Source organism: Zingiber officinale, chromosome 4B (assembly GCF_018446385.1).
Source record: "Zingiber officinale cultivar Zhangliang chromosome 4B, Zo_v1.1, whole genome shotgun sequence".
Classification (NCBI taxonomy): domain Eukaryota; kingdom Viridiplantae; phylum Streptophyta; class Magnoliopsida; order Zingiberales; family Zingiberaceae; genus Zingiber; species Zingiber officinale.
Genome location: NC_055993.1, coordinates 112,205,766 through 112,219,770, shown reverse-complemented (window position 1 = coordinate 112,219,770; position 14,005 = coordinate 112,205,766). Strand labels below are relative to the sequence as shown.

Here is a 14,005-nt window from a genome sequence, read left to right as displayed (position 1 = left end):
ATCTCAAAGTCAATCTCCCTGTCTGGTGCTAAGCCTGGTAACTCTTCAGGGAATACTACTGGGTAGTCACATACGACTCGAACCTCTGCTAGCTGTTGGTTCTTGTCCTGGCTGGCGTTGACTACGTGTGCTAGGAATCCTGTACATCCGGAATCCAGTAGCTTCTGTGCTTTCATAGCTGAGAGAAACTTCTTGGCCTTTCTCTTTGGTTCTCCGCTGTATTCAAATTGCACTGCCGCTTCAGGTTGGAAGATGACTTTCTGCTTACGGCACTCTATGGTAGCACCGTATCTGATCAGGAAGTCCATTCCAAAGATAACGTCATAGTCGGTCATCTCTAGCACTATCAGATCACAAAAGAGCTCTCTGTCTGCTATGATGACTAACACTGCTCTGAGCCAGTGCGTGGATGCCATGATCTCTCCTGAAGGTAGTGCCGTCAAAAACTGACCCCTGAGTACCTCTGAGGGTATTTCTAATCTTTCGGAGAACATCCTGGCTATATATGAATGAGTTGCCCCAATATCAAACAAAACAGTAGCACTATACTGTAAAATGCTAATCTGACCTGTGACAACTATCAAGGCATTGGCTACGTCCTCTCTGGTGAGTGATTAGATCCTCGCATTCGCCGTAGCTGGAGGGGCTTCTAATATGCCCTGGCTGATAAGTGGACCTTCTAGAGCGGCCTGCATCTGATATAACTGAACTGGCTGGCCTGCATACTGAATCTGCTGTGGCAGAGGAAGACCGGTCTTGTTCGGGCACTGCTTAGCCATGTGCCCTTCTTGTCCACATTCAAAGCATCCTCGTGTGCCCTTGCGACAAACCCCTGGGTGGAATTTCCCACAAGTAGCACACTTTGGATAACTGGGTCGCTTGCTAGATGGTCCTCCTTTTGGGTCACTTCCTGATCTGCGCTTGCTGTTGGAGTTCCCTTTCCAGTTAGAGCTATGGCCTTGCTGTTTTTGAGTGTGAGAATTTCCTTGGCCTTTGGACTCTTAGGAGATTTGCTTCTGATGCTTTATGCTGTTCTGGTAATGCTCTATGGTCAAGGCACTGCTCACTAACTCCTCTGTGGTTTGTGGCCTATGTATGCCACTAGCCACGTTCACTGCTATCTCTGGCCTCAGCATCTTGAGCATCAACCGGATTCGTTCCTTCTCTGTGCTGACTAGCTCTGGGCATAGACGAGCCAACCTGTTGAATTTCTTCACGGCTTCCTCAACTGAAAGGTTGCCCTGACGAAACTCAGTGAACTCGTCGTAGTGGCGGTTCGTAACCCGTATGTGGAAGAACTCCTCGAAGAACTCCTTCTCGAAGTTAGCCCATGACATCTGGTTCACTGGGCGCTTCGTTCTGATTCTTTCCCACCACATGCGTGCGTCTCCTGTCAGGCAGAAGGAGGCACACTTCACCTTCTCGTGTTCTGGCCAGTCCAGAAGCTCCATCGTGCTCTCCAGTGTTTTGAACCAAGCTTGTGCATCCCATGGTTCACTAGTGCCTGAGAAGTTTTCTGGCTTGACTCGCTGCCACTGGACTGCTGGTGCTGGTACTGGTGCTGGCGTTGGCGCTGTAGGCTGGGCTGGTGGAACCTCTAAGACCTCTGGAGTCGTTAGGTTCGGTTTCGGGGTGACTGTGGGGGTACTCTGCTGATTAGCCTTTAAGGTGGCTATTTCCTGTCGCTGTTCAGCTAGTTGCTGCTGTAACTGAGCCACTAATGCTGTAAGGTCGGGAGGAGGCACTGAACTGCCTGCCTCTTGCTGGGGCTCAGTAGCTAGTGCCCTTCTAGCTGGGCGTCCTCGTGCCATTTCTAAAGACATAGAGAACATAACATAACTAATGTAATCACAGTTATATAACTACTGATGTCATGTTTAAAAACTATCACATACTAACAAGCAGTAGGCATATAAACATGAACTGTAATAACAAAACAAGGAGCATAAATAAAGTAGAGGTATTCTTACTTGGAAGCTGCAGGTACAATGCTGATGTGTGTAGGAAGTATGGAACTTTTGCTCTGATACCACTCTGTAAGGACCCGCCTTCTACTGGCTAAGCTGTAAGGCCGATCGTCACATTATGCTGTGCTAACTACTCGCGGACCATCATAAAATCTAGATGCGGAAGCTGTACTAATTTGAAATTTTCTAAGCTGCTAACATTTCTTGGTTCTATACATGCTAAAGGGTGTAATCTAAAGCATACCTAGCATGTACTACACCCACTATGGTCAAGGAACTGAAATAAATGTTTTCCAGCTGTTATCAGACCTCCCAATCGATCCATTGATCGATTAGATCGATTCAGCCGGCTACTGTACGCGGGACATAGGTTGGATCGATCCAGTGATCGATCCAGCACGCTACTGTGCTCGGGACGATATTCTGGATCGATCGGCAGATCGATCCAGACCGACCAATCGATCCAGTGATCGATCCCCGAACCTTCTGTTCGCGACAGAAATTGCTGGATCGATCGGCTGATCGATCCAGAAACCTACTGTTCGCGGAGCAATTTGCCCGATCGATCAGCTGATCGATTGGGACCCCCCAATCGATCCACCGATCGATTGGAGTTTCTGATTTTGCAGTTAGGTTCTGATTTCAGCACTTGGGCGTGCCAAAATCTCACATATGAGTTATACACTACATGAGGAACATTCTAATGACATAAAACTAGTATTCTAACATAATTACTAACAACTTAAACCAATCTTCCATGAGTTAAACATTCTAACGTTTAAAAGTGCATAAAACACGAAAACTAAAACTAATGAACTGTAAAATGCTATAGTAGGTGCTAAATCCCTAGAGGATCTTTTATTCCAGTTCCTGCCACACACACCATCCTTTGCATTGTCCTCCAGCTCCCTCTGCTAGTCCATCTTTCCTTTACCTTTATCTGCAGTATAAGGAAAAATAGTATCTGTAAGCTTAAAGCTTAGTAAGAAACCATCACTACAAGAATTTTTACATTCAACAACACCCAATAGACAACGCTTTTTAATAAAAACGTTGTCGTTCTTTGTTTTACAACGTTTTTAGTGAAAAGCGTTGTCTATGGTATTTACTTTTTACTAAAGACAACGGTTTTTAATGAAGTGTTGTCTTTAGTGTTGTTGTTTATGGTCAAAGACAACATTTTTTTAAAAAACGTTTTTTAAAGTGTTGTGTATGTTTCCCCTAAACTCACTTAAAATAAATTCGCAGCCCTCGCTTTGCTAAACTCTAAACCCTCAACGCGCGCGCGCCTTCTCCTCACCACTCCTCTCCACGAGTGCCTTCTCCTCTCCTTCTCCTCTCCACAAGCGCCTTCTCCTCTCCACTCCTCTCCACGAGCGCCTTCTCCTCTCCACGAGCGCCTTCTCCTCTCCTTGCCGCGTGATCTCCTCTGAACCCTAATCTCGACCCAAACTCCTCACGCAAAACTCCTCACGCCGGCCCAACTCCTCCAAGTCGAGATCCCTAATCTCGCATTTCCCCATCTCCTCAATCAAAGTCAGCTTACCCTTCCTAATCCGCCACCATCTCTGACGCCGGCCGACGCCATCTCTGACGGCAGATCTAGCCGCTACCTCTGGGCGAAGCCACCGCATCCGCCGCCAGAGCTGCCCCCTTTTCCCTCTGCACGCTGACGCGTTGACGGAGCATCCGCCGCCGGAGCCACAACGGCGCTCCACGGACTTCCTGTTCTCAGCGGCGGCCTGTAGTGTTCTCTTTGATTCTTGGTCCCTCGTTTCTTGCTTTGTTTCGCGTCGCCGTTGCGGCTGGTTGACTTGCGGATCCACGCTGAGGCTTCGATTTTGTCATTTCTGTTTTTGTCTTCGAATCTTTTAGGCAATGAAGTTTCTGGATTGGTACTTGAAGATTGGCGCGGTATCGGCGCTGATCGGAGCGTCCATGGAGGTATTCATGATCCACACTGGTTTCTGTAAGTCGTCATCCTTCTTTTCGCCCTGTACTGTTCTTATTCATTTATTTGATGTCTTATGTGGTCTTCCTGCGCTTTGCTTTACCCTAGTGGCGAAAATCGTGTAACCTCTCTTGTCCTAAGCTCCTTGTTTTTTCCCCCTCCACAAGGGGAAGTTCCTGCACTATAGGTCTGTGAATCCGGAGAAAGTTATTGTTTGATTTAGTTAAAGTTGTCCTTTTTTATGTTGGTTACAAATTGAATTCCTATGATGAAGGCAATCATGGAATTGGTTTGGGATGGATTGGGAGTAGGGGCGTTAAACTTCTGAAAAGAGGTACATAGTGAGGGTAACTGGGTACACCTCTATCGAATGAATTGACCATTGTTCAGGTTTTGGCAATGCATTCAGGAGCTTACTCTTCCAAACATTTTATATAGCAAAAGGATCGTTATAATTAATTCCTGATGTTTTATTGAATTAGGAAGTTCCTTGGTGGCTTACCTTGTCTTATAGTGATATTCATTATTATTATAGCATTATAAACTAAATATAATCAACATGTTTTTTTTTTAATATTTTAGGGTCAATCAGTTGCATTGACATTGGAATCTTGCTCAAATATTGTTGCATATGGTACAATTGTTTGTTTCAATGGCATGGAAAAAATGCTTCATGGTATTCCATTTCCCAAGAATTGCATTCGAGTCTCCATTGATCAAGCAGTGGACAAATCCGCTCCTTTGCCATATCCAATTCCAAGTGAATGTGAAGTAATTGGTGATGCCATAGGAACTGTTGTGGCTTGGCCTGAACAGCAGATTGTGAAGCAAGATGAGGTATATGAGATATTATATTTCTAATTATATTGTCACTTTATTATTATATTTCTAATTATATTGCCACTTTATTATTATTCAACCTAGCTATCTAACTTGTTTATATTTGAAATTATTAGAAGCCTAGAAGGAAGAAGTTTGAACGAAAAAAATCAAAACCTACTTTGTCAACAAGTGTCCCAAGAGCATTACATATGTTATATTGTTACAGTAAGCATGCTCTAGATGGAGGAAAATGTATATCAATGTGCTTAGATAATGAAGTGTTTGATGAAGATTGTGAACTTTTTCTTGACCTTGAGGACATCAATTCTTTGTATCATTTGGAGTCAATTTCAGGAAATTTGATCGTTGCCTACATATGGTAAGTAAGTTTATTTAAGCAATTTCAGCAACTTTTTCATCACATGTTTGCTTCCCAATTTTAGCAACTTATTATGGTTTATTGTTACAATTTCACCAACTTATTATGAGTGATCATTATTTTTTAATCCACATGATTGTTTTGTATCTAAATTTTATTATTTAGTATCTAAATATTATTTTCTCAGTTGCAACTGCATTGCTTTACTTATGCTGGGAAATTACTGCATTGCTTTATGTTTGTTGGGAAATTCTAATATCTAGCAAGACAGAAAATCCCTGATTTGAACTGCAAGAAGTTTACTAATATTGTTGTGTGAACAAGTTTACTCTTGAAAAATTCAACTTCTAGTAATTTTCTCATACCATGTTATTCTCATTAAGTTAATAATTCATCATTTCTATTGAGAGGTTTACTAATATCAATTGATGTGGTACACTTTACATAAATATAGCTCATTCATTTTCAACCGGCCCTTAATGTTTGCCTTCTGCCATTTGTTCTTCTAGACAGAAGTACTTTGCTCATATCTTTTTCTTGTATATTTTTAAGTATCTTAAATGTGCTTGTCCTCAAGAAATAAAAGAATTTGCATGTATACATTTCTGGTATGTTTAATATGCAAGACTGCTCATAGTAAGTTCTCATGTATGGATGTTACTATCATCAGCCATAACTTAGTGTTATGAGTGATCATTATTTTTTCCAACTTATTATGAGTGTTTTGTATCTAAATTTTATTATTTAGTATCTAAATATATTTTTTCTTTGCAATGATAGGTGTCTGTATAAAAAGATGGTGAAAGATACCAAGACAAAGAAATTCAGATTTATGAATCCTCACAAACTCCCATATCTGGCAAAAACGGCACAAGACAAATCAGTTAAGCTTGAAACCCTGAATCAAAGGGCAACTCTTTTAGCAGATAAGCTGACAAGTGCATCAACAGATCAACTAGTGTTAGTGCCATGTAATGTCGGGTAAGCAAGAAGTAAAACATCACTTTCAATTGCTTCCTTTCGATAATTTATTCAATTTTATGATCTAATCCTATGTATTTGCCTAGTTTCCATTGGAATCTTTGAACCTTACAAGGATGCTATTTACCTGCTGGATTCCCTAAGTTGCCGCATTCGCGATGATGATTCAAAATACGTAATGGAAATGTGAGTTCAGATTTCTTTTAGTAAATATTTATTATAATAAAAATCTTATTTAACAAATATTCTTAACGTATGAAGGGCCTTAAAATTGTTTAATTCAACCAAGGGAAGGAAAGGTAGGAAAAATGTTAAGTGGGAAGTAGTTAAGGTATGTGTACTTTTGTTTAACATATATTGTAATGTGTATAATTTTCATTAACAATTTGACTCTAATTACTATATATAGGCTCCTCAACAACCGGATGCGAAACAATGTGGTTTTTTTGTGATGCGATTTATGAGAGAAATTATTGAAGAAGTTGAGACTATTGAGAGAGATTCGCTGCAATCAATAGTAACATTATTTAGCTTATCTCAAATTATTTGACATAAACTATTTAAAATTGCAAAGTGATCAGTGTTGATTATTTTTTCCATTAACATAAATTGTGTATGCTCACAGTTCACAAAAATAGGGTACTCTCGTGAACAAATTGATGAGGTTCGGTCCGAGTTGGCGGAGTGCATACAAGATCATATTTATGAATAGGTATGGAATGATAGTTGCCATAATTCTATTTAGATTTAAGTTCATGGAATGGTGATTTTTTTTGGTGGAATCATAGTTAATGCCAATTTTTTTGATGCAGTGCATAGTTACCAAATCGACCTTGAGCAGTTGACCCCAAAGAAAAGTTGTCACTGAAGTTTAAAAACTTGTGAAAATTTTAGTGAATGATGATGTTTTGTGAATGATGATGTTTTGGAAAAATTGTCACTTAGGTGAAAGGATGTTTTCTGGATTAATATGCAAGTACAAAGCACTATATTATATGTTATTCTGTAAAGTTCTGTCGGTGTAAATTATCTAGTTTCTTTATCTAGCTTTTGTTCCACTATTGGGTTTGTTTTTCTAATAATTACTCGTGCAGCAAAATACTGAGCAAGAAGCTGTAGATCTTATAATCAGGTAAAGTAGAAAAAGTTAACTACTTCATTATGCTTTCATCTTAGTATTTGTATATTTGATTTGTCTTCTTTGAACCAGCTTCAAGTCAAACAGCCAGATCCTCTAGATAGCTGTTAAAAATAAGGTATTATTTGGTTTGTCAGTGATCTTAATATTTGGTAATATTTGGTCTTTGATGCTCACGACAGAGTTCCAACGCTGCATGATTACCTTGTTCAAGCAGATTGCTCGCTGCCTCAGTAGCTCGCATTTTTAGGTTTGTTTCATCATTGATATTCCTTCTTTTTAGTGTTCTATATTAAAAGGAAATACTAACTGTCGATGAGATTGTTATCCTCTTGCTTGAACATGAACCAAAGTATATAAATTTGACCTTTTGATCTGAAAGTATAAAAAAAAGTTAATTGGATACTAGTTTTTTATTTTTTTTTTTGCAGTTGCATTTGTTGTATTTTCATATGTTTCTCAGTGAACTTCTAAACAATTCTTTTTTCATTAATTTATTAAGGCTTATTATAAGTTTCAGTTTGATGGTGCAAATTGTTTTCTTTTGTAATCCATCTGTTTCTTCTTTGGTTTAGGAAAGTTGAAGTGAATCCCTTGATAGCTGTTTCATAGGTTTGTTCCATTATTTTCCAGTACGTACTGGAATCACTATCAATAGCCCTCAAGGACTGTTTACAACCTTGCAATCAAATTAATTGGACTTATAATCTAATGTATGGTCATCTGGAGCATGAATATTGGAGGATTCATGAATGACTCTTCGGATGATGAATGTATGTCATTTAATATTGGTTCATCTCTAGTGTCTTGGCTGCACTTTGGGGCACAGGAGTCGCTTCAACCACTCTCACTGAGAATATTCACACTATTGCTACAACTAAAATGGGTAGTCGGAGAGCTATTGAGCTCGGTGCTGTCATTCTCATTCTGTTATCTTTTGTTGGTAAGCACCAATGCTATTTCTCCTCGCTATACATCAAAAGAAAGAATTCTTGTTACTTTTTTTTTCTTCCTGTTATCTAGCAATTGTTGCCATCCCAATTTTTGATCAGGGAAAATAGGAGGATTTATAGCTTCTATCCCAGATGTCATGGTGGCTGGTCTTCTTTGCTGTATGTGGGCCATGATTGCTGCTCTGGGCTTGTCAAACCTGCGATACAGCGAGACTGGAAGCTCCAGGAATAATATCATAATTGGCCTCTCATTGTTTCTCTCATTATCAGTACCTGCCTACTTCCAGCAATATGGACTTATTCCATCTTCAAATTCATCCGTTCCAAGTTACTTCCAACCATATGCTGTTGCATCTCATGGACCTATTCATACAAGTTCTCGAGGGGTATGTCTTCTTCTTCTCCTACAATGTTTGTGCTGATTATTACCCATGTGACCTTATATTAGTGTTTAGACTTGAAATATCAAGTTAGCACTTAGAAGTTACGTGGGGTATGATGCCCACATAATTATACTCTTGAATATATTCCCTTTGACAAATCAGTGATAGATAATCTAGTTCATAGGATCTTTCTGGAGTTTGAAGTTAGAATAGATCTGATTACTGATATGTGTGACAATTTCAGGTGAACTATGTTCTGAATACTTTGTTTTCATTTCACATGGTGATTGCATTTATTGTTGCATTTATTCTTGACAACACTGTTCCTGGGAGCCGTCAAGAACGTGGAGTATATGTTTGGTCTGAACCAGAGGCAGCAAAAAGGGAACCAGCCATTACCAAAGACTACGGCTTGCCTTTCAGAATCGGACGTATGTTCACATGGGTGAAATGGGTTGGCTTATAGCACATTGCGGACGGAAAAGATCCATTACCAAATTGACAGTTTTAACTTCATTCTTCCTTCTGCCACTACTAGTCTACTATTGGATCTTGTTCTAGGTTTAGCGATTTCACGAGTGAATTTTAAAACAACGGTTAGTCAATGATGAGGTTTTGTAAAACTTGTGTGTTTGAAAAATTATTGTCATGAAGTTAAGGATAACTTGTATGATACAAATTTAATTTGTGGATCAATATGTATACATTTTGTTTGTATAATATAAAGTTTTATTTATTTGTTAAATAGTCTTATTATAAAAATGATTGTGGTTGTGGATATTCAATTATATGTAAATTTTGAGTATTTTTTATAATTTTTGCTATTTAATTAAGAAAAACACTATTTTTTATAAATTTAAAAAGACAACGTTTTTAAGTAATAAAAGACAACGCTTAAAAAACAATGTCTTTGAGACCAACCACAACGCTTTTAAAGCGTTGTCTTTGATATGTGCATTTTTACAACAGCATCTATAACAACGCTTTTTAAGAACGAAAAGACAACGCTTAAAAAGCGTTGTCTTTTTGACCAACCACAACGCTTTTAAAGCGTTGTCTTTGATATGACTTTCTACAACACCATCTACAACATCACTTTTTAAGTACATACGACAACGCCAAAAAAGCGTTGTTGTTTAGCTTTTTTCTTGTAGTGCATCTACCTCACAAAACATGCAAGCGATGCAAATATACTTTAGAAATCATGCTATTTGAAAACATGCATTGAACTCATTGAAGCATGGCACACTGAAACATGGTATAAACACTGAAACATGGCATGCACCATAAACTAAGCATGTAATCATATCATAGCATCAACTAGAATAAACTATGCTGAAAACTGAACTGGAACTGAATTATAATTGAGCTAACTAGTGTTGTTCTGATGCTATAGTCACATATCTGAATAAACTTTGAAAGCTAATAGATATAAGTGAAAATACATAATCATGCTGTTTGGGCCCGGCAACTGTACTTGCTGTGCGCGCACCCCTAACTAGACCCGGGTTTGCAAGTCCCGAATTTAGTAGGGTTAACTAGGTTATCTAAACCTAGGGACGACTGTGGGAGTCCAACCCATGGATATCTGATCCAGTACAGTGCCACTGAAAATAAAATACTGAATAGCTAATACTATTTTGCTGAATCTAGGTTATCTGAACCTAGAACTAGGTTGTCTGAACCTAGAGGCGACTGTGGGAGCCCACCCATTTGGACATCTAGTCCCATAAAAGCTGAAATTAAACTGATCATGCTATTTGACATGTTCTATGGCATTCAACTAAATGCCCACTGTATTATAAGGCTGTGCTAGGCATTTTGTCGAGCATTTGGCGCTCTCTAACTCTCCTCTCGATCATGAAGACCAGCTCTAGGCACCCAGCAGCGTCTAAACCCCTATCTACAGAGGATACACGTGCTCGGCCCATCTAGAGATGCTCACTAATCCCTAAATCTGTGAGAAGGGTTAAAATACACCCTGTATGCCGACAAAATTCAATAAAACTAATCTAATGCATAAAAGCAAACACGCGAGAGCTACTTATACTGCAGGTGAGGGGTTTCTTACCTCGTACGCTAATTTTCTTACAACTCTATTCGCTAGAATTCCGGTGGAGACGACCCTTTCGATAATCTCCTCGCTCCAACGCGTTCTTCTCGCGGAGGGGAACGTTCTTGTGTTGGAATCGCTGCCGGAAGGTGCTCTTAGGGCCCTAGGGAGGGAACCCTAGGGTTGGCTTTGGCTTGTTTGGGCGCCGAGAGAAGGAAGAGGAGAAGTTGGCGTCGGTGAGGGTTTGGAGAGGGAGGAGTTGCCGAACCAAATAAAAATAACCCAAACCAACTTAAGTTTTTAATTTATATTAAGTGGGTAACTAGGCCCAACTCAAATATAAATATAAATGTTTCCCTTCTCTTTCAGCACGGCCCTGCTGGGTTCATCGGTTACTAAGGCTAACTAAAGGTTTAGCGGACCCGAGAGGTCCCGGGTTCGATTCCCGCTAAAGCCTTTTTATTCTTCTAATTAGTTTTGCTACTTCCGCTACTCGAAAAATTCCGAAAAAATATGTAAAATTCCAGAAAAATCACAGAATAATTCTAATGCAAGTTTGAGAATCTTCGGGCGTTACAATCCCAATTTGATCAATTGAGCTTTATTGCATATAAAAAAATACCTAGAGAGGACCACTTTAAGCCTAAACACTATTTTATTTTGTTGTGACATGCACTCACAACAACTAAAGTCTAGAACTTGCTTAGTTTCTTTTCAAAATCATAATAGCATATGTATGCATGAAAATTGAGAATTTTGTCAATCTTGTTCCCCTTCATAATTCCCAATTTCTTTCCTCATGATTATACATTCTCATCTAGTATTTTAATTCTTGATCACTTTGCTTTGCCTTCATTTCATTGGAAGTTTTGGTTGAATTCTTGATGAGTTTGATTGCCAAGAGGACAAAGTTCAAGTGTGGGGGAGATGTTTGGTATTTTTGAGTAAATGGATGTATTTTTAATTGGTTGGAGTGCTGAATTAGGTCTTTTTGAGATAATCCTTTCATAATCCAAGCTTAGACTAGTAGTGCCAATTGAAAATGCTGTTGAGAACATGTCTTTCAATTCAAGTTCTTAAGATGGCAGTGAGCTTAATTTTTGAAGAAGCATGTTGGAATTATTTTGGAGTTTAAGAATCGTAACTATTGATTGGTTCTGTGCACAATAGATTTGTTCAGTCTTGGGAAGTATTGCTGAATTTGAAGTGCTCTAGGAGATTAAACAAACTTTTTGATGCAGAGTGCAGAATTAACCACAAGCTGTGATGCCAAGTTGATTACAGTTCAGGGTTCAAATAAAACCTTCTCAAGCTTAATCGAGTAACATATTCTTTAAAGTGTCAAATCCTGAAAATTTCAAAATTGAAGGTTTCAATGCATATGTGCTGATTGGTTAAGATACTCAGAAATCAAGGGATGGAGAACTTTATACGTTTTAATTATGAAATTTGTCAAACTGAATCAAATTTCTGGAGAATAAAACTGTATCAACAGAACTTGTCAAAACAGAATCTGTTAGTGCCAAATTACAAATCTCATCAGTTCTCAACCATGTGTGATTAAAGGAAAACACAGTTGTAAGGAAGTTCAATGGGAGATGGAATTTATGTAAAATTCGATTGATTTCAAAATTGAATGGTGTTCTAAGAATTGATGGGCTAGCTGTTAGCACTGCTCAAATCTAGAAGATAAATGCTGAATTTTTGGTAGCTGGAATTTAAGAAAGAACTGCTGCAAGTTAGTTGTCTTTCATCAATACAATGAGAATTCAGCCAGTGAAATTTTAGTGCCAAATCTGCAGTGTCTTAGGATTTAAGTTTATCATCAGCACTTTGAATTGGAATATCAGTTAAGTCAGTGTCAAATGATACTTTCTTCCAAATTTAATTCTTCAACAGTTGAGCATAAGTTGCCCTTAAATCCTAATTATGAAACCGCAACCAGGAGCACTTGAATCAGTAACTTCTACAGAGTTTATTTCTTATTACTGGAAAGTTCTGAAACTGAAGACTAGGTTCTGGATTTCTGAAAGTGTTAGTTGGTAAATGCAGAGCCTTGATTTTTAGAGCTGTAATCTGATATGTTGAAAGGAATTACAGGGAAATGATCAAGATGCTCATCAGAGAAGAAGAGTTCAAGAAAGGGAAAACTGATACTGGTTTCTTAAAAATTCAAGTTCTGTAGAATAAGCTGAGTTGAAGTTATATTGAATTTCATTTCTGAAACTTAAGATCAATGTTGCAGAATCTACAAGAGTATATCAGAGATACACTTTCCTGATCTATGGAGTTACCTGTGTCGATTATGATGTTGGATCAAGTTGTTTGATAAGTAAGGAACAACTGAAGTAAGGACTGAATTTGATACTTGGAAGTTACCAGAGTTTAGCTTTCAGTTTCATTTCTAAATCTCTTCAGTTTGTTAATTCTGAAGCTTGGTTTCTGAATGTCTGAAATATAGGAATACAGGCTTGATTCTGAATTAAGAAGAGAATCTGTGTCAAAGACTAATCTAATTGCTTAAATTCCACTTGAAGCTAAATTCTAGAAATTCTGAGCTGAATTTAATACTTCACTGCACATTTGAAAATCTGCAGAAAATTGATGGAATTTCAAGTGAATGGAGTAGAATCTTCACTGCACAGATTTCTGTAATCTGTGCTTACAGATTTAGCCAATGATTCAACTTCAATGCTGAAGATAATGGAATAGAGCTGTAATTTTGAACTTCTTAAGCTGGTTATTGATAATCTGAATTAGGTATGGACAGAAGATGCAGAATTAAACAGAGAAAAAAAATAGAGATAGAGCAAATGAAACAGAATTCTACAGAAAGAGAAGAGCAGAGCTGAAAAGTTTGTATCAGTTTTGTATCAAGAATTAGAATGCAATATCCAAACGAGTTGAAGCTTAGTTGAATTTAAGACTATGCTGGAAACAAATGGTATGCTTAACTTTCATGGCATGTGCAAGATAAGGAAGGATGACTTTAGAAACTCATTTTGGACACAAATAATGCCAGAACAGTGAGCTTTTGTATAGCCACTGGAATGTGATTTAAATGGATCAAAATTCAGAATTCAATTGGCGGTTATTATTTCATTAACGAAGCACATGAATGGAGTATCATTTACTCTGAAAGTTGAAGAAAAGAGCAACAATTGACACTCAATAGTGTTGTTGAAGCTGTGATTTCAGGAGCTATATGACTAGCCAAATCGAATGGTGTTATTATTATGTGGAAGTGATGAGTTAAATTGAATGACTAACAAAGTGTGGAATGTGTTTGAACTTTGTAGAAGTTGCAGAAAAAATGCAGAAATGCAATGGTTAATTCTGAAACTCAATCTAGAAACTGAAATTAGCTGCTGTAATTTT

General features: G+C 38.2%; 1 protein-coding gene across 1 annotated transcript; it reads left to right on the top strand.

Moving 5' to 3' along the window:
* Positions 1–8,017: 8,017 nt before the first annotated feature.
* LOC121977854 (nucleobase-ascorbate transporter 12-like) lies at positions 8,018–9,156 on the top strand. The gene is made up of 3 exons (XM_042530265.1): positions 8,018–8,181; positions 8,291–8,577; positions 8,819–9,156. The coding sequence occupies exons 1-3, from the start codon at positions 8,121–8,123 to the stop codon at positions 9,038–9,040; spliced, it is 570 nt and encodes a 189-aa protein (XP_042386199.1). The 5' UTR covers positions 8,018–8,120; the 3' UTR covers positions 9,041–9,156.
* The last annotated feature ends 4,849 nt before the right edge of the window (positions 9,157–14,005 follow it).